The 25,465-nt window shown below is 53.9% G+C and overlaps 1 protein-coding gene across 4 annotated transcripts in view; it reads right to left on the reverse strand.

The window, feature by feature from the left end:
• SH3PXD2A (SH3 and PX domains 2A) overlaps positions 1-25,465 on the reverse strand; it is a 255,534-nt gene that overhangs the window by 105,577 nt on the left and 124,492 nt on the right. For 3 of the 4 annotated variants that reach the window (XM_027960561.3, XM_015103404.4, XM_027960560.3), the window contains exons 4-5: positions 19,867-19,943; positions 9,612-9,703 (exon numbers count right to left, since the gene is read on the reverse strand). In XM_027960561.3, coding sequence (XP_027816362.1) covers positions 9,612-9,703; positions 19,867-19,943 — 169 coding nt within the window. Of the gene's footprint in view, positions 1-9,611; positions 9,704-19,866; positions 19,944-20,103; positions 20,213-25,465 lie in introns of those variants that run through there. The other variant, XM_060404715.1, reaches the window with a different exon arrangement.

Consider the following 25,465-nt stretch of genomic DNA (forward strand, 5'->3'; position numbering starts at 1 on the left):
AAATCAACCCTGAATATTCATTGGAAGGACTGATGCTGAAGCTTCAATACTTTGGCCACCTGATGCGAAGAACTGACTCACTGGAAAAGACCCTGATGCTGGTAAAGACTGAAGGCAGGAGGAGAAGGGGGACGAGATGATTGGATGGCATCACTGACTCAATGGACATGAGTCTGAGCAAACTCCAGGAGTTGGTGAAGGACAGGAAAGCCTGTCATGTTGTGGTACATGGGGTTACAAAGAGTCGGACACGACTGAGCGATTGAACAACAACGTGATAGCTGGGCGGCTGGCTGGAGAGGCTTAGTCAGGGACTAGGGCCACAGCTACTGCCCTCAAGGTCAAAGTCAAGCCTCAGTTTGGTTGGGGGAAAGGAGACCTGCTTTTTGGATGCTCCCAGAGCCAGCCTCACTGTGACCACCCTGAAAGGGGAGCCGGGTAGCACCCTACCTCTGAGGTCTGACCCTACAGCAGGAGGCCTTCAGTGGACACAGCTGGACTGGCCCTGGCACTCCTGAGCCTTGCAGCTTCTCACTTGGGGAGAAGCCTGGAGTGCCCTTAAAGAGTCCCCACGTGGGGAAAGTGCCCTCAACTGTACCTTCAGGGGCTCCCCACCCTGTGCCCACAGCAACTGTGAGTGCTGATTCTATTATTCATTCCTATGGTTGGATGAAAGGTCCCACCTTGCAATTTGGAAATTGTCGTATGGCCACAGCCCCTGTGTGGTTGTGGGGGGCAGACCTGGAGTGGGGAAGGATTTGGATTCAGCCTCTGATGCTTACTGGCTGGGAAATAACTCAACCAGTCTGAGCCTAAGATTTCTCATCTACAAAAAGGAGGCATGAACCTCACAGGACTATTGCTTGCTTGCTTGGCTTTAGTCATTTCCAACTCTTTGCAACCCTATGGGCTGTAGCCCGCGAGGCTCTTCTGTCCATGGGATTCTCCAGGCAAGAATACTAGAGTGGGTAGACATTTCCTACTTCCCAACCCAGGGGTCGAACCCACTTGTCTTTCGTCTCCTGCATTGGAAGGCGGTTTCTTTACCACTAGCGTCATAGATGGTTAAACAAGGTAGACCAAGCTTAAACTTCCGGAACAGCTTCAGGGGTCTGAAAACGCCTGCCTGGATGGGGGTTGGTGTAATATCCAGTGCCGCCACAAGAGGGAGCCACACACACACAGATCCCGTGAACTAAGGCACTTCAGCGACTGAACTGAACTGAACTGAAGGTACTGTAAGTGACCCAGTTACAGAGGTGCCTAAACTCCAACCTACCGTAAGACCCAACTTACAGGGCCTGTGACAGGGGGGCGGGTCACGTGATCTCCAGAATGCCTGCCTCTTTCACATCTGACTTACTGTGATTGTCTTCCCTTCTCACAGCTCTTAGCTCCCACTCCAGACCCTAGTGGTTACATGCTTGGGCTATTACAATAGCCAACTGGTTTTCATAAGATCACACAATGTCAGAGCCAGGAGGGATCCCTGAGACCCCCACATTCTGCCCCTCATCTGATGCCGAAGCGTAGAAGGGGTTAACGATTGCCCCAAATCACCAGCTGGACACTGCGTGGCCCAGGCCCATCTCCTCTGGCCCAGCTCAAGCCAACACTCTCATGTCCAGGCAGACAGACTTTCTTTCAGTTCCTTGAAATGGCCCCAGTCCTGGCTCCTGGGCTCGGTCCGCCGCCTCCCACAGCAGCGAGCCAGGCCTCTCCCCTCAGACCACGAGGCTCCCCAGGGGCAGGGCCTGGCCTCGCCCACTTCCGTGGCTTTGTGCCTCACACCAAGAAGATGATGAAAAATGCTTGAATGAACCAATGCTTCCTGCCTGGCCTACAGGGCTGAAGACCTGGGTCCGAGGCTAAGCTCTGCCACGGACTCCCTGTGGAGGGGCAGCTAGCTGGCCAGGAGGCTGACTATAATGCAGGGGCAGCAATTGCAAGGCAAGGGCACCAAGAGTCCCCCGCACAGGACATAATAGCAAAGCAGACCTCAGGGGCTTGGTGGGGGGTGCACCCCTCCAGCTGGGGCCTCCAAGGGTGCCGTCACCTTGAGAAGGAGTGGGCACATGGGGCCTGGGCATCTGCACACAAGACCCCTCCTGGGGTTGAAGTTTCAGGGAAACAAAGCAAGCACAAGCCTGAGAAAACAACGGGGACCCCGCCCCCTCCCCATACCAAGATACCCTTCCCCAGCCGGCGCCTCCTGTCCATCCTGGCTTTGAGAGCTGAAAGTCCTGTGCCAGGACTGACCACCGAGCCACCCTCCCCTCCTGGCCGTGGACCTCCCACGCCCTTGCTCTGAGCTGGCTGGTTTAGAGCCGGCCTCCCACCCGCTCGCCCACCCAGCATGACAGACACACCCTCAGAGAAGTCCTGGTTTCCCAGAGCCGATGCCCCTTTCAAGTGGGCTGGACACAACTTCCCGCGGGCCCCTTCCTCCCACCTGCCCACCCAGGTTAAAGGCGGGGCGTGGGCAGGGGCTCCTCACACAAAGTTCTGTGCTGTTCCAGCCCCTGGCCTCCTGGGGACCCACAGTCCCGTTCCAGCTGGCCCTCTCGCCCATCAACATTAACAGGCTATCTGTGCAGCTGCCAGTGGCAGAGAGGCCGGGAAGACAGAGTGGCCCATGTCCCCAGCCAGACAGGGGCTGTCCCACTGCTGGGGGTCTGACCAGGACTCAGCAGAGCTGGGCACTGGTGGGTGGACTACCCACTCTAACCCTTAAGCCACTCGTCCCTTAGGGAGCGTCAAGAGCATGGGTGCCTCAGAGGTCCTGGTAGCCACGGGGGGCCTGGTGGTGGAGGGGCAGCCTCACTTCACGGTAGGCACGAACCTTGGAGAGAAATCCCGGAGCTAAAAGGTGCTCGGGAGAAGCCAGCCCAGCTCCTGCCTTCAGCAGGAGTCCTCTAGTCTTCTCTGAGCAGCCACTGCACACCCACGAGGGGTGAAGAGGGAAGGGGGAGAAGAAGCAAAAGTTCCCGTGGACAGAGCATCTGTGACGCCAGGCACCCCTAAGGCATCAGAGCCCATGAACCTCACGGCTGTCGTCCCAAGAGGGTCCTGGCCTTGTTTACAGAGATCTGAGAGGTGAAGGGACTCATTCAAGGCCACAGGCAGAGCTGGTGTTCTGGCTGTTGTCTCCGAGTTAGTTTAACTCAATTCAAAATTTTCACCTAGTGGTAGCCTTGAGCCCTGAGTTTATCAGCCTGCCTCGTCCCTGGCACGTAGTAGGTGCTCAGTGAACACCTGGGGGTGAAGGCTGAGGAAGAGGTGCTCTCCAGGGCTCTCCCCAGGACCTTCTGTTTGCTCCCAGGGAGCAGGAAGGGAGGGAAGAAAAGGGTAACCTGACTCAGCACGTACCAAGCGCCCCGGGTGTGTGTGCTCAGTGGCTTCAGCCATGTCTGACTCTTGGTGACCCATGGACCGTACCGCCAGGCTCCTCTGTCCAAGGGATTCTCCAGGCAAGAATACTGGAGGGGGCTGCCATGCTCACCTCCACGGGATCTTCCCAATCCGGGGTTCGAACCTGTGTCTCTTATGTCTCCTGCATTGGCAGGCAGGTTCTTACCACTAACGCCACCTGGGAAGCCCAAATGCTCCATAAACACATTTTCTATTTCCTTCTCCTAGCACCAAGCAGGTAGGTTTGACTATGGAGAAGGTCACAGTGGTCTCAGCGGAAGCCTGGATCCTGAGATCGGGAGTCAGGCTCCCAAGCAAGGCTGATCTAGAATCTGACCAGGATTGAGGTAGTGGGGGCTCCTCCCATTCACAGGGACATCCTGGCTGCTCGGCCACCCACATGCTCCATCTTCCTGCTGGGTCCTGAGGCAGGGCTGGCAAAGCCCCCTCAGAGGCTGCGAGGCCTTTTCTGGGGTCTTTACTCACACCACCGCAGCCCCGGAGTGGCTCTGTCCTCTGCCCAGGGCCTCCAACTCTGGAAGCCTCGCTCAGCACCCTCCACTTCAGCACCTGGGCCACCTTCACGAGGCTGGGGCCCAGACCCCAACCTAGCACGCGGCCCAGATCAAGTAGGACAGGCTCCCTGCCTTGCCAGCCTGCAGGGCCAGGGACATGCGGCGGTGGCAGGGGGGTGGACCCCGGACCAGATGGAGGCCAGCCACTGGGACAGGCTGGGGCAGGGACGGAAGGTCCCTCCGAACATTGGGCCATTGTTTCAGGCCACAACAGAGGGTGGCTCTGTGGCCCTGGGGCTGAGGAACAAAAACCTGTTTAGCAAGGCCCTGTTCCTCCCATGCAATCTCAAGAATTTAACCAGGGTCTTGCTGGCTTCAGCAGTAGAAAAAGGGCTGAGGGGACAGGACCAAGCCTGGAAGTGAGATGGGTGGCAGGGACCAGAAGACCCTCAGTCACTGTGTGAGCCCACTGTGCGCCACTGGGGTATGGGGGTTCCTAAGGGCTCCTAGGCCAATGGGCTGGCAGCAGGCCCATGAGTGGGAGGTGACAAGAGGGGGCCCCAGCCCTGGCCTCTGTTCTCTCTGTGACATGGGGGCCAAACGTGTGCATGCCACCTGCCCACAGGCTCAGGCTGAGCACAGAGGGCCACCACTGTCAGAGCAAGAGGAGGCCTCACCCCTACAAGTGGCAGACCTGTTCTGGGGGTGGGGGGCAATTCTCTTGCTGCAGTTCCCCCTGACCCAGGGCTACCACCATGACAACGGTGAGCCTGGCCTTGGGTGGTGCCAGGCCTGTTCTGGCACTTTCCGTGTGCCATCCTCCCCAAGGCCCTTGGGGGCAGGCACTGTCATTACTCACACTGGACAGATAAGGAACCTGAGGCACAGAGAGGCCAGGGAAACCAGACCTCCCAGCTCCAGAGGGTTGGGGAGTGCTGCTCACTCTGCAGCCTGGACAGCGGGCAGTGCAAGCTTCACCTTGTTAATCAGTCCTGACCTGGGTTCAGTCAACATTTACCAGGGGCCAGGCCCTGCAGAGGGTGGGGGTGGGCAGCCAGAGAATGTGGGTCCCCGTGGCGGGGAGAGACCATAAACAATGTGCCACAATGTGCTGGTGCCACAGCCCAGGGCTACGGGCTTTTGCTGGGGAGCAGGGGGCTTCCTGGAATGTCTGAGGGCTGAGAAGGACTGGGGCTGGGGTGGGTGGGGAGAGGGGTCGGGAGTGCCCTATGCCGAGGGGGAGGCTGGGCCTGGGCTTGGGGGGGCTGGGACGGCAGGCTGTACCCCTGTGTGGGCAGCTAAGGATGAGGGTGGGGCCTGCGGGCCAGGAGGTGGGAGAGATGGGAAGGCTGGTCTCAGGCCCTCGGGCCTCATAGGGCTGCCCCCCTCTCACCCCCATTCTCTGAGGGATATGCAACACGCTGGAGTATGAGGACATTGCCGCTAGGCGGCCCTTTGAGAACCTTAGGTTCACTGTTTCAGTAATGGGAATTGAAACTTGAACAGAAAGAGGCCTTTGCAGGGTCACGTGGTTGACTGGGTCGGGAGTCCAGCCCAGCAGCCTGGACTCCCGTTTCTATCACTGACACCATGGGAATCAGAGCTGAGGGACTGGCTGCCCGGAGGCTCCCCGGGGAAGCCAGGCCAGAGGACGCCTGCCTCCCTGGCCCACTGGCTCAGCACAGGGGTCTTGGGTGCTCAAACACGGCTAAGCCAGGGACAGCTGAGCCGGCAGATGTGGCCCCAGGCCCGGGTGGCCACGTGCACAGCCCAGTGGGTCATCTTAGGTCCTGGGGTGTGGCCTGCCTGGGGACAGGCTCACCTGGATGTCAGAGTCCACCCAGGACTCGCCCTGAGCTGAATCCCCTTGCGTTCTAGGAATGTGTCCTTATCCCCCTCCTTCCGGATCTGGCGACCAGGGCCTCTCCCCACCCCAAGCCAGCTACGTGGCTGCCCCAGAATCCACACAGGAGTGGGGGGTCACGGCACCCCCAGCTTCTCTTGCCAGCCCCCCTGCCAGCTGGGTGACCTCCAGGGAGCCACGGCAGCTCTCCGTGCAGTCACGTCACAGCCTACCGCCCGTGGGGGACTAACACGGAGCCTGAGTGACACCACTCACCTGTCCTGCACGTCTCCTGCACACCTGCTCTGGGCACTGGCGATACCGTGATCTGACCGGTCCTGCTCTACCAGCCTGACAATAACGCGGGGAGGGAGCAGGGCGTGTGGGAGGCAGTGATACATTCCCTGCAGGAAGATGAAGTCAGGACAGGGAAGCCAGTGCTGGGGATTTTAGGCAGGAAAGCCAGGAGTGGCCTTGCTGGGCAGCTGTTTGAGTCAATATTGCAAGGAGGTGTGGGACCAGGCTGGGGGCTCTCCTGGGGAGGGGCTGAGTATTCCAGGTGGAAGGGAGTGCCAGTGTGAAGCCCCCATGGCAGAACACGGCTGGAGGGTGTGAGAAGGGGCAGGAGGTGTGGCTGGAGCAGAGCCAGCTGGCAGAGGCAGCAGGTGCCACCAGGGGCAAGGGGGGAGCAGGCGGAAGGGCCTTGACTCTGAGCAACACCAGAGGCATGGAGGAAAGTGACAGAAGAGGGACATGATCTGATGTACATTTTTAAGTGGTTGTTCCATCCTCTGTGTTGAAAATGGACCATGAAGGGCAAAGGCAGAAACAAGATAACAGTCAGGCCAGAATCCAGGGGAGGTAAGGCTTGCCCCTCCCTGCCCCCAGGGTAGCAGCTGGGGAGACGGTGAGATGTGGTCAGGGTTTGGGTGTATGCCGAAGGTGGTGCCTGAAGGATGTGGTGATGGGCTGGATGCAGGGGTGTGAGTCCAGAATAATGCCAGGATCTGGGGCCTGAGTCAGAGCCCTCCAGAAGAGGTCAGTGCTGCTGAAGGACCCGCTAGCCAGTAGTTCGAGGAGAGGAGGGCAGGGTACTGGAGCAACCTTTGCATTCTTAAGCAGCCACATAAGAAGGCAGAACCACCATGGCCGCCCGTGCCAGGCTCACCAAACGTCTCTATAAAGAAACCCCTTTCTGTGTGGGGCCCATGGTCTACAGCAAAGGCTGGCAGCCCAGAGGTGGGCCCCGCTCTCCACCCACGGAAGCCAGCAAGCGGCCTGGGATCAAAGCCGAGGGGCTGGGGCCTGTTGCCCACCTCCCCCACCAAGCTGGGCTGTTTTGCAACCTTGTCTTCCTCACAAGAGGGAAAGGGCCACAGTCCCCCACCCCAGCCCCCTGAGCGCTGAGGTCCCGCAGCAGCACACTTGAAAGAGGCCGGGGTTATCTGCAAAATTCCAATTAAATCCACAGGCTTTGATAATTTGATAAGCCACTCCACAGTCGCCCCAGAGTCAAAATACACTGTTACTTGATCTCGTGTTTATGTTTCAGGATGGAGGGGGGAGGTGTGTGGTGGTCTGGGACAGTGCATGCAGTCCTGAGAGGGAGGGATGCAAGCACTTGGCTGGCAGATCGTCAGCGCGGGTCCCCCTTGGGTCTGAGCTACACTCTGCACGGAACACAGGTCTCTCTACGCAGGTCCTGGAGGCCGGGAGGGGCCAGGGTGGAGGAAACCTTTGGAACTCTGGGGCCACAGCCAAACCCACCTCCTGACCCTCAGGCCTGTGTCATGCTGGAGTGGTTCTGTTTCCAGGCCCTCTCTTCCCAGACGAGATGTGAACTGGCCCAGGTGGCCGGTACCACCTCAAGAAGAGGCAGATAACCCCTGTTGCCATGGAAACTTGGAGACTAAATTGCTTTATGACTCCTCCCTGCAAAAGCCAGGCTATGATCTGCACAGGTGGAGTGCGCAAGGAGCCACGTTCCATTCTGTTCCACAACCTCCCATCCAATGGGCCAGTAGCATTGGCCGGGTTATCTCAGTACACGTGTCCTCTCAGTAAGCCCCTGGACTGCCCCAGGAGTCTGGCATTCCTGCTTTTCAGGGATAGAAACACAGAGAGGCTGGGCAAATGATCTGAGATCACAGAGATTTGAGTGGTGGGTATGGACCCCACAGCCTGCCCTGCAAAGCCACGCCTGTGGCCTCACCAACACCTAACTGTCTCCCTAAGCCTGGTTTCCACCATTCCTTGAGGGCCTTCCAGGGATGGGCAAAAGGCTAACCTACTACCATTGGTCCATTTCCCTGGTGGCTCAGTGGTAAAGAATCCACCTGTAATGCAGGAGTTACAGGAGACGCAGGTTTGATCCCTGGGTTGGGAAGATCCCCTGGAGGAGGGCGTGGCAACACACTCCATTATTCTTGCCTGGAGAATCCCGTGGAGAGAGGAGCCTGGAGGGCTACAGTCCATGGGGTTGCAAAGAGTAGGACTCCTAGAAGGGCCATGTTGGCCCTGCCATTAGTCTACAGGGGAAACAAGACCAACTTATTTAGCTGACTGCCGGAGAGTGGGTGTAGGGTCACCAATCGAAGGCAGGGTCAGCTGATTTTATGGCAATGCACCTGCTACTTCACCCATCCAGTGACAATCCCCCTGGGCACACGATCATCTGTGACTCCAAGGATCAACCCACCTGGGGAGGGACATCTCCTCTCTCCCCATGGGAGGAAGGAGAACAAGAGGCTCTGAGAGGCCAGCACAACTGGGGAGTGGTGGGGCCAGGTGGACCTGGGGATGCTGTGGCCTAGGATGGAGTCTGGGCATGTGTGTGAGATTCCAGCATGACCTAGTGGGTCATCTTGACCACCTGGCCCAGGGTATCCTGCTTCCAGAGAAGAAAAAAGACCCGCTTGGTTCCCTATTTCTCCCCAGCATGGAACATAGACCATCTCGGAACCATGAGGAATCAAAAGATTTTAGTTCAAGTCTCATGCCTGTCCCATACCCAGCTAGCTGTATGGCTTCCGGAAAATGCACCTAACCTCATGAGCCTCTGTTTCCTCCTCTGCAAACTGGGCTACCTTGTGTGCACGCTAAGTCGCTCAGTCACATCCGTCTCTTTTCAACTCTGTGGACTGTAGCCTGCCAGGCTCCTCTGTCCATGGGATTCTCCAGGTAAGAATACTGGAGTGTGTTGCCCTGCCCTACTCCAGGGGATCTTCCTGATCCAGGGATCAAACCCAGGTCTCCTGCATTGCAGGCAATTCTTTACTGCTGAGCCACTAGGGAAGCCCCTAGGCTCCCTAAGTCTATTGTAAAATGCTACAGGTAAAAGCCATTTGGTAAATACTCTGCGCGCACTCATTGTTTTTGATAATAATTACAGCATCTGTTGCCAGATCCTATAATATAGGACCGCTGGGTTACTCGGCGGGTGAGGTTCGCCTGGGCAGCACATGTCCTCCCGGTTCTGCATGTCAGTTGGGCGCTTGGTAGTGTCAACAAATAAGAGCAATGGCTGCTAATCCCATGTCTGAACGGCACGACCTTATATTTTGTTATCTCATCTGTTTCTGACAATAAGCTGTGAACCAGAAAGAGTTTGCATGAAAACCTGCTCCCCAGATGGAGAGACACCCGCCCTTGCCAGGTCTGGGGTCAGAGAAACGAGGAATAAGGCCTGGTCGCAGGAGTCTGGGGACTCTTCCTTCCTTCCTTTGGTCCATGCTTAGCCCCGTTGGCCTGGCCAGCACTTCCTCTACTCTGTCCCCAAATTGGAGCCTCTCCAGGCTGGCCTCAGCATTAGCCTCACAGGAGAGGCTTGAGTTAGCACTTACTCTTTAGGGGGGTTGACATCCTCCGGTCGGGCCTCAAAGAACCGAAAGACTTCATCACACTGTGAAATATGGGGTGGTAGCCGGACAAGGGCCTGTGGAAAGATGGGAAGAAAGGGCATTAGGCCTGGTGATACTGGGAGCAGGGAAACCAAAAGCTAGGTCAGCCTGGGCCAACAGTGATGGGGGGAGCTTGAGGACTGTGCTGGGGAAGACATAGTGAACAGGAGCCACCAGCTACCCACCCACCACCCAACCACACAACAAACAAGAAATTAACTAATCAGCTAACTAATGAAACAACTCTCCCTCCATCTATCCATCCATCCCTCCCATCAACTAACCAACCATTCCATTAATGAACTAACCACACAGTCAACTAATAAACCCGGCCCAGTCCAGTGTGGAGTGGTTGGGGGGTGAAGGGTGAGGTCAGGCAAAGCCCTGCTTCTTGGCCCCTCATTTAGGATGGAGAGAAGACAGTCAAAGCAATCAACCTGTCAACCATCCAGCAAACAATTCAACTAACCAACCATCTAACTAATAATTAATCCTTAACCAACCAGTCAACCAACTAAACAACTAGCCAACCAAATGAAAAAGAAAAAAAAGAGAGGAGGCCATTAAACCTTAGGTCTCAGGGTCCTTGGGAATGTATTATTCTGCATGAACCCTGAAAGGGTTTTCTCTTGCCCACAACATAAGTCCCAAATCCTTAACTCCACAATCCAAGGCCTTTTCCCACCAGCCTCATCCCCCACACTAGCCACACCTCAGCCTCATCAGGTATACACAGCCTCTAAGTACTCACTGCACCATTAATTATTTAATGACAAGCTGGTCATTCTACCAAGGACAATAGGGTGCTTTGACAGAGTCTGATCAGACCTGGGAAGATTAGGAAAGGAGGTGGTTTTAGGAAAGTCTCTTTGAAGCTGATTTCTGAGAGACAGGTAAGAACTGACTGGTCAAGGGACTTCCCTCATGGTGCAGTGCCTAAGACTCCACACTCCCAATGCAGGGACTGAGGTTCGATCCCTGGTCAGGGAACTAGTTGCATACCGCAACTAAGGACCCAGTGCAGCAAAATAAACAATAAAAATACATAAATATTTAAAAATAAAATGATGAATTAAAAAAAAAAGAATTGACTGGTCAAGGTGAGGGTCAGGGGACCAAGTATGGTGGTTCTAGGAGCTGCCAGGGGTTGGGTGTGGTATGGTCTAACAGGGCCTTCCTTAGGCCAAGCTGAATTGAGCCTGGAAGGAGCAGAATAAGCTGAAGGGTGTGGAAAGGCTTCTTAGAAGAGTGGGCAGGAGTTTGGCCTGAGGGGTGTGCAGGATTCGGGCAGGCGAGAGGAGGTGGGCATCCCCAGGAGGATAACTGTGCAGGCAGAAGTGAGGGGAGCTGTGAGCTTGTCGCTCAGGAGGGGTGAGAGCCCGCTGCTGGACAGTGAGGGACGAGGGTCAGAGGTGACCAGTTTCCTGCTGTGCACCAGCACAGATGCCACACCTTTCAGCCTGGACACCTGGACTGCTGCTAACCCGGCCCAGTCCAGTGGAGTGGGGGGTGGGGGTGGGGGGGGATGTAGGGTGAGGCCAGGCAAAGCCCTGCTTTTGGGCCCCTCATTCAGTATGGAGAGAAGACACTGGGGTGATCCTTTAACACAGACAGACAGATGAGGTGAAAGTAGGGCTGGGGGACAGGGCCAGTCCTGGGCTAGAGCCAAGGGAAGAAAGACAGAAACCCTGGGTGACAGGAGTGTGAGGGAATACTGATAAGGAGGCTCCGGAGCAGTGGCCAGCCAGATGGGAGCCTGTGCCTCCCCAGCCTCCCTGCACTGGGGTTGCTTCAGGCACAGTGACCTGACCCAGCAGCTCCCCTGTGCCAACCATGCTGGGCCTCCATGAGTGTGGCCACTGGGAACCTCATGATGGTCCTCACGAGGGCAGATCTCATTCCTGTGTTCCTGAGGAGGAGACCGAGAGTCAGGGAGGCCCCGTGGCCTGCCCACACGTGGGAAAGACCTTGCTATAAAGGAAGTTCCATGCGGGCGGAGATTTTAGTCTGTTTTGTTGACGGCTGTGTGCCCAGATCCTAGAAGACAGCCTGGCACTCAGTGAGTATTTGTTCAAATGAATAAATGAATAAGGCTTTGGTGTGCAGCACTAACAGGACATAATAGAGGGGCAAGGAAAGCACATGTGGTCTTAGGTGCATTGACAGAGGTATAGTGTTGAGGAAGAGGGACGTGATTGTTTACTTCTTCTCTGAGCTGCTCAGGTAGTGATTCAAGTGTGGCATGGAGCACAGTGGCCTTTCCGGATGCCAAACCCACAGCTGGCCAAGAGGGGACAAGACCTGATCTTAGCAGGTAAGACACACTGCAATTCCCAGCTGTTCCTTCCAGAGCCTGCGGTTTTCCAAGAGTCTCTAACAGATCACATCCCCAAGACCAGGCAGGGGAAAACAAAAGAAAGAAAATTAACATTCAAAGAGCAACTACCACGCGTCAGGCACTACCGTAGGACTCTCCAATCATCCAACAAGCAGGGAGCCTTTTGGTATATACCCGGGTGGTACAGGCATGAGCCAGACATAGCGCCTGCCCTCACAAGCAAAAATCTAGTGAAGCGGACCCCGTACAGTCCTGGAGGTACCCGTCACTGCTTCCATTTATGGTGGGGACACTGAGGCTCCAACTAGAGCAAGCGGCAGAATAAAGCCCTGTGCTCAGACACAGCCTGGGCGGACTTATCCCTACAGTGTCCAAGTTTTCATTTAACACACATGGTATGTGCTGCTTTGTTCCCCAGGAGAGAAGGGCAGAAGGAAAGAAGAACTGAGGAAGAAGACAGAGAGAGACAGAGAGACGGGGGCGAGGAGAGAAAGATGCAGACAGAGACAGAGATGGAGGGAGAGGCAGAGACAAAGTGAGACAGAGATGGAAAGAGAGAGAGAGAGAAGGAGAGAAAGGCAGAGACAAAGAGACAGATGGAGAGATGGAGAGGGACAGGGAAACTGAGAGGCAGAGACAGGGAAACGGAACGCAGGCATGTGCAGAGAGCAAGGGCTCCCGGTGGCAGGGAGGCAGGAGGGGGTCAGGAGGGAGCACTGATGGGCCGGGATGGGCAGGAGGGCGTTCCCAGGGACCCAGGCTGTGTGCAGAGTTGCTGCCAGTGTGACCTCCCTGACAGCAGAGGGAGGATGCCAGGGCAGGCGCCCTCCCACTCGGGTGCAGAGCGGCCGCCTGGCTCCCCCAGCGGCAGCGGTGAACACAGGGGCTCTTCATACCGACGGAGGCCGGCATTCTCAGGGCAGAGGACGCGTGGGCTGGAAGGGCCTCAGACAAAGAGGCCTTTCGGGCAAACCACTGCGGCATCTTTATTTAACAGAGAGCCCCGAAGGGAGCCACATTGAGGGCTCGTCCTGATTTCAGGCTGACAAGAGGCTCTTGGCTCAGAGCAGCTTCCATCAGAGACGCCGCCAAGCCCAGCTCCGGCCAAGATCATTTGGCAGGAGCGCTGGGTGCTGAGCAGTCAGTCCCCAAGGCCTGGGCTGGTGATGACAACCAGAGCAGGGAACCCCCAAACCTAGCTCTTCTCGCAGGAGCTGGTAGGGGCCAATCTGTGGGCACCTCAGGGGCATCACCCCTGGCTCAGACTTAAAATGCTGTCATTGGGCTTTCAGCATGCACACCATGAGGTGGTCAAGTCAGGGACTCAGGGCTAGGCAGACGTGAGTTTGAGTCCTAGCTCTTCTGTTCACAGGCTGTGAGATGCTGAATGCCTTGCTTGCCCTCTCTGGGCTTAGTACGATGGATCTCATAGGGTACCTGCCTATTAGAGGTTAAATGAGATCGTGGATATGAGGAGCCTAGCACAGTGCTTGGCACTGAATTAACAGTAAAATTTAGGGACTTCTGTGGTGGTCCTGGCTTCCCTGGTGGCTCAGACAATAAAGAATCTGCCTGCAATGCAGGAGTTCAGCTCAGTTCAGTTCAGTCGCTCAGTCATGTCCAACTCTTTGCAACCCCACGGACTACATGCAGCACTCCAGGCTTCCCTGTCCATCACTAACTTCCGGAGCTTACTCAGATTCATGTCTGTTGAGCCAGTGATGCCATCCAACCATCTCATCCTCTGTCATCCCCTTCTCCTCCCGCCCTCAATCTTTCCCAGCATCAGGGGCTTTTCCAATGAGTCAGTTCTTCACATCAGGTGGCCAAAGTATTGGAGTTTCAGCTTCAGCATCAGTCCTTCCATTGAGTATTCAGGACTGATTTCCTTTAGGATGGACTGGTTGGATCTCCTTGCAGTCCAAGGGACTCTCAAGAGTCTTCTCCAACACCAGAGTTCAAAAGCATCAATTCTTCGGCACTCAGCTTTCTTTATGGGTTCAATCCCTGGGTTGGGAAGATCCCCTGGAGAAGGGAATGGCAACCCACTCCAGAATTTCATGAACAGAGGAGTCTGGTGGGCAATAGTCCGTGGGGTCGCAAAGAGTCGGCAACCACACTTTTCCTTTCACTAGTGGTCCAGTGGTTAACAATCTGACTTGTAATGCAAGGGACAGGGGTTCGATCCCTGGTCCAGGAACTAAGAACAACTAAGAACAACTAAGCCCGTGTGCCACAACTAGAGAGTCTGTGCATCACAACCAAAGGTTCTGAATGATACAATGAAGATTCTGCATGCTGCACCTAAGACCTGACACACCAAATAAATAAATAAAAATTTCAAAATAGTGAACTTTACTTATACTATTGTCTTCATGATCATTATCCATTAGGTGAGAGCAGTGAGGCTTACTGGAAAGAACAGGAGTCAGGAGGCTTCAGCTCTAGGCCCAGTTCTGCTATTCTACACTGTTACATGACCTTGAGCAGCTCACCTCACCTCCCTGGTTGTTTCTCCTTTTAGGATAAAATAGATTAGCTTTAGAATCTCAAACTTAGCTCATGGAACACATGTTGGAGGAGATAAAATGAGTTCTGTGGGCACACGTGAAATGGTGCCTTGTAGATCCCTGTCTAGGTCTTGGTGGGCAACATGTTCATCAGCACAGCAAAGGCGAGACCTGTAGAGCTGTGTTCAGGCCAGTAGTTGTGAATAATAATGACATCCTGGGAGACAGACTCATGTAATCATCACATTAAGGGGTGGGTATGACTATGACTCCAATTTACAGAAAAAGAAACTAAAGCACAGAGAGGTTAAAACATTTCTCAAGGCCACACAGCTACCAAGTAGCAAGATTTTGAATTAGGTGCTCTGAGTCCAGAGCCTATGCTTTCTCATCTGCAACTCTGTACTGCCTCCAGCATTGCCCACAGGTTGCTGATGGTGGAGCTAGTTTTCCAAACAATTCCTGTCGACAGCCGGTGGAACACAGCTAGGCAAATCCAGGCTACAGACTTTCTGAAGTTTCTTCCAGCTTTAACAATCATTGGCTCTAGGGTTTTAAACAGCACCATCATCAGTGAATTCAGCGTCTTATCTACCACAAGCCTGGTCTTTGCAAGTGCAGCAGTGGCATGGGAGGGAGGCCCCAGGCAGACTCAGCTCAGACCCTGTGCTTCAAAATGATCCCCCTCCAAGAAGCCCACCATTCTGGGTAATGTCTACCCTAGAACAAAACAACAAAAAAAAGCAAAGTTCCGCATTTGTCAAAGCAACTGGGGGGGGGGGGGTCCTGCTCTTTCCACAGGATCAAACACTCTCCTATTTTTAGCAGCATCATTTTGGCTTCTAATCAATGGAACTCTTATAGGTAAAAACCCAGGAACTCTTGATGAGGGGGGTGGGGGCTGGGGTCCCACCCATTTTGCCCCCACTCCCACCCCTGGGGCTGCTTCTAACCTGCTCAGATTATTCCTCTTAGATCAGCATCTCGGAAGCTGGGAGTTCACTAAACTTGCATAAATCAGAGTATTTCAACGCATGAGTTCTCTTTTTGAAGGATCTAAGCAGCAAATTCTTTTGAAATGGAAATAGTGCTTAATTTGCAATTGCCGTTTGAGCCATTTCGCAAGTGATCCTATTAATTGGGGCCTTGGGGACATGTCACCCTCCTTGGAGGCTTCCTCTGAGAGTGTGTGATCTCTGCATCTTGTTATCAGATACTGGCTGGATTCCCTCATGCTGGTTAGTGAAGACACAAAGACAGCAGATGGGGCCTTTGAGGGGCTCCTGCTCTGAAGAAGATGGACACACAGAAATTACCCGCTACGGAGGGTGGGTGTGCAGTGCAGAGCCTGTACGGAGTACTCAGGGTGGTCAGCTTTCCCTGGGGAGTGCGGAGGCTTCTGGGAGGGGGGCCTGGGAGTTGATTTCATGCCTAGGAAAGAGGCCAGCGCAGACCAAGGGGTGGAGGAGACCTAGGGGAGTCTGGCTAGCTGTGGATGGCCGAGCATCTGCGGACTGGGCTGCAAGGCAGGGGGCTGAGGTCAAGGCAGCCCACGGAACCAACCACAGAGGACCCAGCTGAGCCGCTCAGCGGTTCTTGTGGGCAATGAGGCTCCTCGGAAGACCTCTCAGTGGAAAATGGACACTATCAGCTTGATCCCAGGCTGGAAATGCTTTTTTTTTCTGGGTCTGTCTGGACCAGAGGAGATGAAGAGATTCTGCCAGCTGGGTTTCCTCCGAGCACCAGACCTCTCAGGAGGCATGAATGCGTCAGTCCTGGCTCTGCCTCAGTCTCCCCCCATCAGCAACACTGCTGGCCCAGGCCTGCCTTAGCATGAGGGACACAGGAACAAAGTAACTCTGAGCATGCCAGGTGCTGCTTTTGAGAAGACTGTTTCTGTTGCAGCATCAATCTTTTTCTTTAACACAAGAGACAATGATGGGCCATGGTGGGAAACTCTCACAGTGGGAGGGGGAATGGTTGGAGCTAAGAACCTCCAACTAATAGCCTCAGTTTTTGAATCTGGGAAGTGGGGCTAAAAATGAATGTGTCTGGGAAATGCAGAGGGTTGGGACGGGGCGCTTTCCTTATCCCAACAGAGCTGATCCCCTTGTTGGGCTTGGAGTCCTTCCCCTCAGTCAAATTCCAGCCAAGCCCTCATCCCTCCAACAAAGGAAGTCCTTGATTCTGAAACCAAGTTGATGGTGGACCGCGGGATAATAGAAGGGAACTCAGCTTTTGGGGTAACAAAAAATTCTAGTTGCATCCACCAGGAAATGGAGGCTTGTATAAACAGTGTTACATGGCAGAGGGTGGGCTGACTATTCTCAAACACTCTTTCTCACTGTCCACCCTCTGAGATATTTATTTTATCCCATAGACAAACACTGCAAACATGTATTTCACACACAGGAATGGGGTAGATGGAGTCCTTTATGGGCTAGATTGTTCATCTGAGCCCCCAAAGTATAGCTCACGCTTGTTAGTGAGATGAAAGTCTTCAAATTGTTGAGGCCACAGAACCATTAAATATTAACCGCATAACCATTCTGCCCATTAAATTAATTTATGGAGTAACAGAAAAGCCTTTGGAACCCCTCTTGATAGACAGCGGCCCTCAAGAGCCACATAAAACAATCAGCCGACTGGCGCTTGGTAAAATTTCCGTGACGCTCATCCAATCTGCTCCATATATGTTTAAAATTAACACTGAGATCTGGGCTGTGAAACTGCCATCGGGTGGAGGTACTGGCTGGCGAGCGAAGGCAGGGAGCCCGAAGTCTAGGGGAGTCCACTGCCCGGTCAGACTTTCCATATCTGAGTCCTGGCAGGGCAGCTGGCTATGCCGTGCACAAAGCCAGCTTCACAATCTTGGGCGCACTTGAATCCCCAGCAAATCCCAGACTCGGAGCCCATGCTGTCTAGCAGGTCCAAAGAAGATTCTGGCCAGCCAAGCAGAGCTGCCTCGGCAAGTAGCAGAAATCAAACTCTAGAGGTTCTGAGCAGCACGTCCAAGGACAGGTGGAAGCAAGGCAGGGCTGGCCGTGGAGTGGACTGCACGTGGCTCTGACTGTGCAGCTGGCTGGAGGGGGGCAGTGATACTGAGTGAAAGGCTGGACCCTGAGGGGCACAGACGGGATGACTGTGCCGTAGGGCTGTGACCTACAATGCCAGAGGGCAGTGACCACGGACTGCACTGGACTTTATCACCAATGATCATTCCAAGGTCATTCCAAGGTCTCAGACAATCGGACCACAGATCCCAGCTTTCAAGTTCAGCAGAATTAAAGGTCACTTCTGCACTGCCCCACCCCCTCTGCCATTCTCAGAGTAAATTACCCTCTCCAAGCTGCCTGGCTGCCTGGTGAACCCATGACATTGCTCTTGTTGCCTGGCTCTGAGAAGTTCTCATCTATGCTAATTAGGTTAGGGGGCCCCCTTTTAAGGGTTGCAGACCCCACTTAATGGTTTCCTAGCCACCAGTAGCACCACTGGGGCCCCAGAGTTCTCATCCTGACTTAGGAGTCCTGTTCAAAGCTTGATCCCAGGAGATAAGATGTTATCACTTTCTTGCTCCAGACAACCCAGGAGACAGCCTTTCCACAGAGCCCAACTGCAAATGCCCCGGGCTCCACCGGCTCAGGGAGGCCGAGGCTGATGTAAACCATAGGTCCCAGTGGCAAGAGGCTTCCTCCTGCCCTGTGCCCTTCCTCAAATAGCTCTGCCCATTTGTTTAACCGCTTGAGAGAGGAATAAAGAGAAATAAAAGCGCAGGCTGCAGCCATCAATTTAACTGGAATTGGAGATTGCCCTTAAAAGAGAAAAATGGATATTGATCTGAGGAAGAGAAACTTCTAGCTTAAGGAAATTCATCATCAGGGCATCCTTTTACCTTGAGGCAGAAAAAGTGACCAAGCATAATTTGCACAGCCACAAAATTCAAACTTAGGATAAGGAAGAATATTTGGGAATCCTTGCTTCTCCGTCGTCTTGGGAACACAGTTACTAAATTGAGCAACTAGGTTCTTATTTAAATATTTTATTATTGACAAGTATTCCAAATTACAAAATATTTATGCAGAAAGGAGGCTTATGGTAACAACTCCATGTAGGGACAGAACATTTCAGAAGTTACAAACACCGTGAGATACACTCTCCTGCTCAACCCCTTCATGAAACCCGTGAGACAGTTATTTTTACCCCCCATCTTACAGATCAGGAAATGAGCTCAGAGAGGTATAGCAACTTGCCAGGGTCAATAGCTAATCAGTGGGCCACTGGGATTCAACCCCAGCTCTTCTCACTCTAATACCAGCACTCACAACAAAACGTTATCCTCCACTTGCTTCTCCTCCAAGATTCTTGAGTCAGACTTCACAATAGTTTTCACTTAAGTAGGAAATTCCATCTCCATTAAAAGCCAGTAGTGCCTGATGATAACATTAAATTGTTTGGGTGTTGTAATAATAATAACAAAAAGCCAGCATCCATCAAATGCTTCCTCTGTGCAGACACTCTGCGCTGCTGCCTTGCGCCTGTCTGATCCCTGCATCCTCACGGCTACACTCTTCGAGGTACCAGTCTCCTTGCCGTTGGACAAGCATAGAAACTGAGGCTCCGGGAAGTTCAGCAAGTTACCCGAGTTCACACAGCCAGCAGGCATTCAAACCCAGGTGGTCTGGCCATCTAGAGGCCATGTTCCAAGGCTACCGCAGTGGCAGCCTCGCGTCCTCACTGCAGGGCCCCGGCTCTGGACAAAGTAGAAAGACAAACGGGCTCTGCTTCACGCCCCTGCTGTCACTGCCTGTCCGTTTCTGGGCTTTGGCTGTTCTAACATACGTACATACGTGTGTGTGTGTGTCTGTGTAGTGAGTGTTTTCATCTATAAAGATGTGTACATGAGTGTCTGTATCTACCAAGACTTCTGTGTATAAACAAATATGCATTTCAGATGATATTGAACCCGAGACTGATTCCAAAATGTCCCAAAGAGAATTCAAAGAAAGAGTTCTCCTGTATCCAGCAAGATGCCACACACGGAATCCTTTCAGCGGAGGTCCCTGCACAGAGCTCCCAAGCTGGTGGAAGTGATTTAAAGGAGTGTTTTGTAACCATGGACGCATCCTGAAAGGAGTAGAGCCCACAGCCCTTGTGCCCCAGAGGCAGTCTAGTCCTGGGGTGCCCCTCCCTGAGGGACACCCACACCCACCCCTCTGGCCAGGAAACACCGGGCCTCAGGATGCACTTGCTAAACCGCAGCAGAGAGTTTTGAACGGACAACCCTCCTTTTCAGTTGCGCAGAATCTCTGGCAGGTGGACCACCCCTCCCCAGCCTCAGACACCCTCTTACCCGGCAGTACTCATCGATGGGTTTCAGCCTCTTCACAGCTACATCCCGGATGTGGCTCCTCCGGAAGAGGATTTTGCCTGGAAGAAGAGATGCTTATGAGCTGGGTGATTCCGGGTGAAGCTGCCATAGGAACCTGGGACCCCACGTTCCCTCTCCCTCAGCTTCTCAGCGTCTTAGCTGGCCACCAAACGCCCCCACCTCCGCCCGCTGCCAAGGAAACAAGAGAGGAGTGGTCACCTCTCCCTGGGGGCAGGAGGCGCCCCAGGCTGAGGGTCCAGGACCTCTGGGGCAGGTGAGGAGCCCCAGAGGCTACCATCTTGGCCATATCACCTTGTCTGGGTCTAATGGCAGGATCCATGCCCCGACGCGGGTGCGGCTCTCAAGTGACCTCACAGATAAATACAAAGGGTGGCCCAGCCCACACGCTGTGCTTTGTTTTCAGGCCCATCCCTCCTTGAGAAATCTGCCTTCCTTCTTGCCAGCCAGGCAGGAATTCCTATTCTTAGCTTAGGTGGGTGGCTATTTCCAGGGCAGGCACAGGCCAGTACCAGGAAGAGTGGCTACCCCAGCCCAGTGGACCCCTCAGCTGGGCTGGTAGATCCCTCTGCAAGTATGGGCAAGGCTTCTGGGAAATGCCAGCTCCCAAACCTTCTCTATTGGTTACACTTAGAATCTGAACTCCTCGGACTGATCAATGTCCAGGTCAGTGCCTCCTTTTTAGAAGACTTCCTTGATTGCCGAGCTGAGAGTAATTACCCTTTTTCCAGACTACCTACACATTTTGTCCAGTCCTAAGACACATACCACATTCTGCCATGTATTGCTGACATTCGTGAGCCCCCTCTACCAGGGGCCTGTCTGACACATCTTAGGGCCCAAAGAGCCCAGCATGTGGCGAGGGGCTCACCTCACGGCTTTAACAGGCATCTGTTGTCCCAAGACCACCCAGTTCCCCTCTGGAGAGCCTCCTTCCTCCATTTCTAACCGTGTGATTCAGACGGAGCTGACAACACTCCCTGTCAACAATGGGAGGCATGTGACCCAGTCTAGCTACCCAGAGTCACAGTGACTGGCTCAGAGATGGGCAAGAGGACAGGATCTGGACCAATGCGGGTCGGCCCTGAGACCCCTGCTGGTGTCCTCTTCCTCCCAGTGTTTGCTCCCACACTTGCCAGGCTGGCGGGATGAAGGCCTGGAGCTCCTGGTGACCATCTCTATCATTGCCTGAGATGGAAACAGACCAAGAGAAAGGATCTGAGCCTGGGACAGAGCTGGTGCTCAATAATTTTCCCTTTTCTTTCCTCTTTTTCGTGGCTGTACCATGTGTCTTTTTTCTCCAACCAGGGATTGAACCTGTGCCCTCAGCAGTGAAAGCGTGGAGTCCTAACCACTGGACCACCAGAGAACTCCCTCAGTAAATGTTTCCTGAATGACTGAAAAGCAGAGCCAAGAGATGGTGAAGGGCAGACCCATCTGACATCATTTGAGCCGCTGAACCCAGGGTCTACCTGGGACTTTTCACTTATATAAAATATTACAATTTTTTAAAATCGAAACTTGTTGCAGACGCATTTTAATCACTTGCATCTCACTTAGGAGTCCTAAATGAGATGATTCCCGTTGCAAGTGAACAAATATGCAGGCTGCATGTTAGGACACTTGAGCTTCCTCTCTCATTACCCTTTGGTCACTAAGTCGTGTCTGACTCTTTTGCGACCTCAAGGACTGCAGCCCACCAGGCTCCTCTGTCCATGGGACTTTCCCAAGCAAGAATACTGCAGTAGTTGTCATTTCCTCCTCCGGGGGGATCTTCCCGACCCAGGGATCGAACCCGCGTCTCCTGCTTGGCAGGCAGACTCTTTACCACTGAGTCACCAAGCACGGGCATGGTGTTGGTCTAGGCTGTCTCCCCAGAAGTAGACCCAGAGATGAGGAAGCGAGTGCAAGTTGTGTGTTTGGGAAGTGATCTTGGGAATTAAGGCAGGTCAGGCAAGGAAGTGTCACCCTGCCAGTTAATCATCCGATGGCGGCAGCTCAGGTCTGTTGAGGAACTCAAGGTGCATGTAGAATGCACTGCAGAGGTATCCTTGATGAGGGCGAGGAGACTGGGATGTTTACCGCCAACCCCCTGCTTGTCTGAGCTTCTGAGAACACTGCTTCACAGGCGCTTCTGGCCGAGGATGTTCCCATGGCTAGAACAAAGCTCCCAGGTGTCCCCATGAGCAGACTGGCAGGCAGAGCGGGATGGAAAGGGGCCCTGGGGCCCCCGGAAGCAGCTGCAACAGTGCTCCCTGACCTCCCTGTCACGACAGGTACTGGTCACCAGCCCTTTCCAGCCAGACTGCCGAGCACCTAACTCAGCAAGTCGCGTGTGACTTCTTGCTCATTTGCGTCCCTCACCCCTCCACACTCAGCGGCAACCAGAGGCCCTCCAGCGGCTGCTTCCTCCTGTTTCACCACACCTGCACTGAGCACAAGGCTGTGCATACAGCAGGCGTCCAATAGGCACTGTTGATCCACGCACCTCCCTCTCTCTCTCAGATGCTCCCTCAAGCTCCCCTTCCTCCCTTTCTCACAAAGCCTGGTAGAGGGGCCGTATCCCGGGCAGAGAGGTGAGTGTGCAGACTGGACGGTGTCATCAAGATAAATGGGCTCCTCCATGTGCTCCTCTTGAAAGGAGATAAAATGTGATTTATCAAGACATGAGAGACGACCGTCTTTCCTTGGGGGAAGATGTCACAGAGTTGGTATTCCTGGCCTCTTTGTCTCCTACCCTTTTTTTGGTTGCCTGTCGCTCTGTTGCCTGAGGGCCATAGGAGTGCAGCCAAAGGGATGGCGTGTGAGATAAACACGAGATGGGAGGAGACCCACTCTCCGGACCTATGAAATGACAGGCGGCCCTGGGCAGGGTTCTGGGCCTTCTACCTGAGCCGGTTAGCTGTCAGGAGCTGGAGGCCACCTAGGCTCAGTGACACCAGCAGCCCAACGGTATCTCACAAGCACCTGGGGCACTTGCTGGGAGGTAGAGCACCTGGAGGGGGCAGGGACTGGAGTTGGGGGCAGGGTGGCCCCCAGACCTGGCTCCGCTCTGCTGATCCACTCTCCAAAAATAGCACTCCTCCTCTTTCTCATCCTATTGCAGGACAAAAAATAAGCGGAGAGATGGGGAGATAAACTAGGTCCCTCTTCTAGGCCTCCATCTCAGGGCTGGCCAAGCCTATGACTGGGTTTGGTATATACATATCTGGGTTTGGTATATATATATCTGAGATATACAGATACAAATATAGATATAGACATAGATCAGATAGGACCTGATCCAGTTGCCGAGACAGAACTAGCAAAACAAATAAATAGTTAAGGGACAATTAAGGCCTCCAGATGTGCAGAAACTTAGAAGAGAGGGCTGGGGTAGCAGAGACAAGGAGGGTGCTGGGACGGCTCCTCACCCTACCTTGCCCCTCAAGCCCACCCTCTGCAGTCATGCCTCCAGGCTGGACACCTCCCATCTCCCTCCAAAGGCTCGTGGGTATGTTGCTCAGGTATACAGTCAGAGAAGAATCTCTGTACAAGCCATTTCCCAGTCGAGTTTTTGGACTCCCAACAGGGCTTCCCTCCTTCTCACTGAAATCCTGACCGAGCACTGTCTTCTTTCCTTGGGGCCTTGGCGCGGGCTGCCGGGAGTGGGGGAGGGTGGGGGAGGGAGGGCAGATCTGGAAGGGACTCTACGGTCTTGATTTCTCTGTTAGGAATCCAAACCACACTTGGAAGGCCAAACCAGTGACCATATTAAAAGGGAGAGAAAGAGAAAGGAGGAGGAGGAACATCCCCATTAAGGAAGCCGGGGCCACAGGGCATTAAAGACCTCTTGTAAATGTAATTCAGCCCGTTTACAGCAAGGCCAGGAGAGGCCCCTGCCAGAGCCTTCAAAGCCAGGCAGATGCAACCCCAGAAATATGATAAGCATAGTAAGGAAGATTACACCCAGGACCTGAGACAGACCTCAGGATTAACTCATTCCTGAAAGCAGAGGAGAGAGCCATTGAGCCCAGCACGGCCTGAGCCTGTGAGTGGAGGGCCCTCTTCCTGCCACTCTGGGCTGGGCCAAGAGGGTGAGGGGCACTCGGCTGGAGTCCTGGGTTCAAGTCCTGCCGGAGCCGCAGGCTGGCTGTGTGACCCTCCACACTGGGGCCTGTGCATTCTCATCTGGAGACTGAAGGGCCAGGTCTTGGTGGCTGCTCCCTTCACAGTCCTAAGATGCATGCGGAGGTGGGGTCGTTGAGGGGTCAGGCACGGACTAAGAGTTTTCCATTGGGTTCTTTGACCTAATCCTCACCACTTTATTTTTAAAATTTTCTTGTAAGGTTTTTTTTGATATGGACCAGTTTTTTAAAGTCTTTATTGAATCTGTTACAATATTGCTTCTGTTTTCTGTTGTTGTTGTTTTTTGACTGTGAGGAATATGGGATCTTAGCTGCCTGACCAGGGATCGAACGCATACCTGCTGCACTGGAAGATGAAGTCTGAACCACTGGACCGCCAGGCGAGTCCCCGTACCACAACTTTATTAAAGCAACTGCTTTTACTATCCCCACTCTGCCCAGGAGGCAGTGGTGGCTCAGAGAGGTTGAAGGATGTGTCCTAAGTCACACAGCTATTAAGTGGCTGAGTTGGGATTTCAACCTGGGGTTTTGGAGCTAAGATAGTAAGAGCGAGAGAGAAGGCAACAAATCTCCAAAGAATTCCTTGGGCTCAGATCATGTATGGCAGTGAGAGCCGCTGAGGATGTTCTTGCGTGTGTGATGGGAGCGTGATTCACATCTCCACGCCAGGTGCTGGGCTGGCGATCTGGGGGCTGAGTGGGAATGAAGCAAGCAATGAAACAAGCACTGATTGCGGAGGACGCCCCATGCCACGAGGGTCTCTGCTGACCAGACACAAGCAAATGAATGAATGAGTGGTCAGAGCGAGCAAGGGAATGAGCACACGGACCAACGGACCAATGAGGCAGGGAAGGAGAGGGGGCCCAGTGTCTAGTGGACTTGGGGAGGAAGAGCTCCCTGAAACGGCAAACCTCCCTGTCCTTTAAGGAGCCCTTAATGCCCCACCCCCATCCCCAGCCTGGCTGAGCAGGTGCCAGCCCAGTGGGAACAGGGGGATGCCCACCCTCATAAGCAGGAGGGCATCACATGGGGGAGGCTGGCTCTGCCTAACCCCTCATCCTCTGCAATCTGGCCTGACCTTCTCACCACGAGTGTCCACTCTGCGCAGGGACACACAGGTGGGCACTGACTCAGGAGGTCCCTGCATTTAGGTGGCAGAGTGTTTCTCCCTCCCACACAGGATACCAGGCACCTAATGAAGGATCTTAGTGGCACTTGAGGGGTCTTAGTAGTTGGCATTTGCTTCTAAAGAATGAATTATTTCCAGAAGGAGAGAGATGAGGACATGGCTCCTTCTCACTGGCAGGGAGAAGTGGTTAAAGAAAGGACTGAAACTTCGGAGAGCTGTTAACCCCAAGTTCCTCCTTGTAAAGTGTGGTATCCACAGGGATTCCTTGAGCAGGAGTTGGGGGTTCAGGCACACAGGAAGAGCAGAA

The sequence above is a fragment of the Ovis aries genome, chromosome 22, assembly GCF_016772045.2.
Source record: "Ovis aries strain OAR_USU_Benz2616 breed Rambouillet chromosome 22, ARS-UI_Ramb_v3.0, whole genome shotgun sequence".
Classification (NCBI taxonomy): Eukaryota; Metazoa; Chordata; class Mammalia; order Artiodactyla; family Bovidae; genus Ovis; species Ovis aries.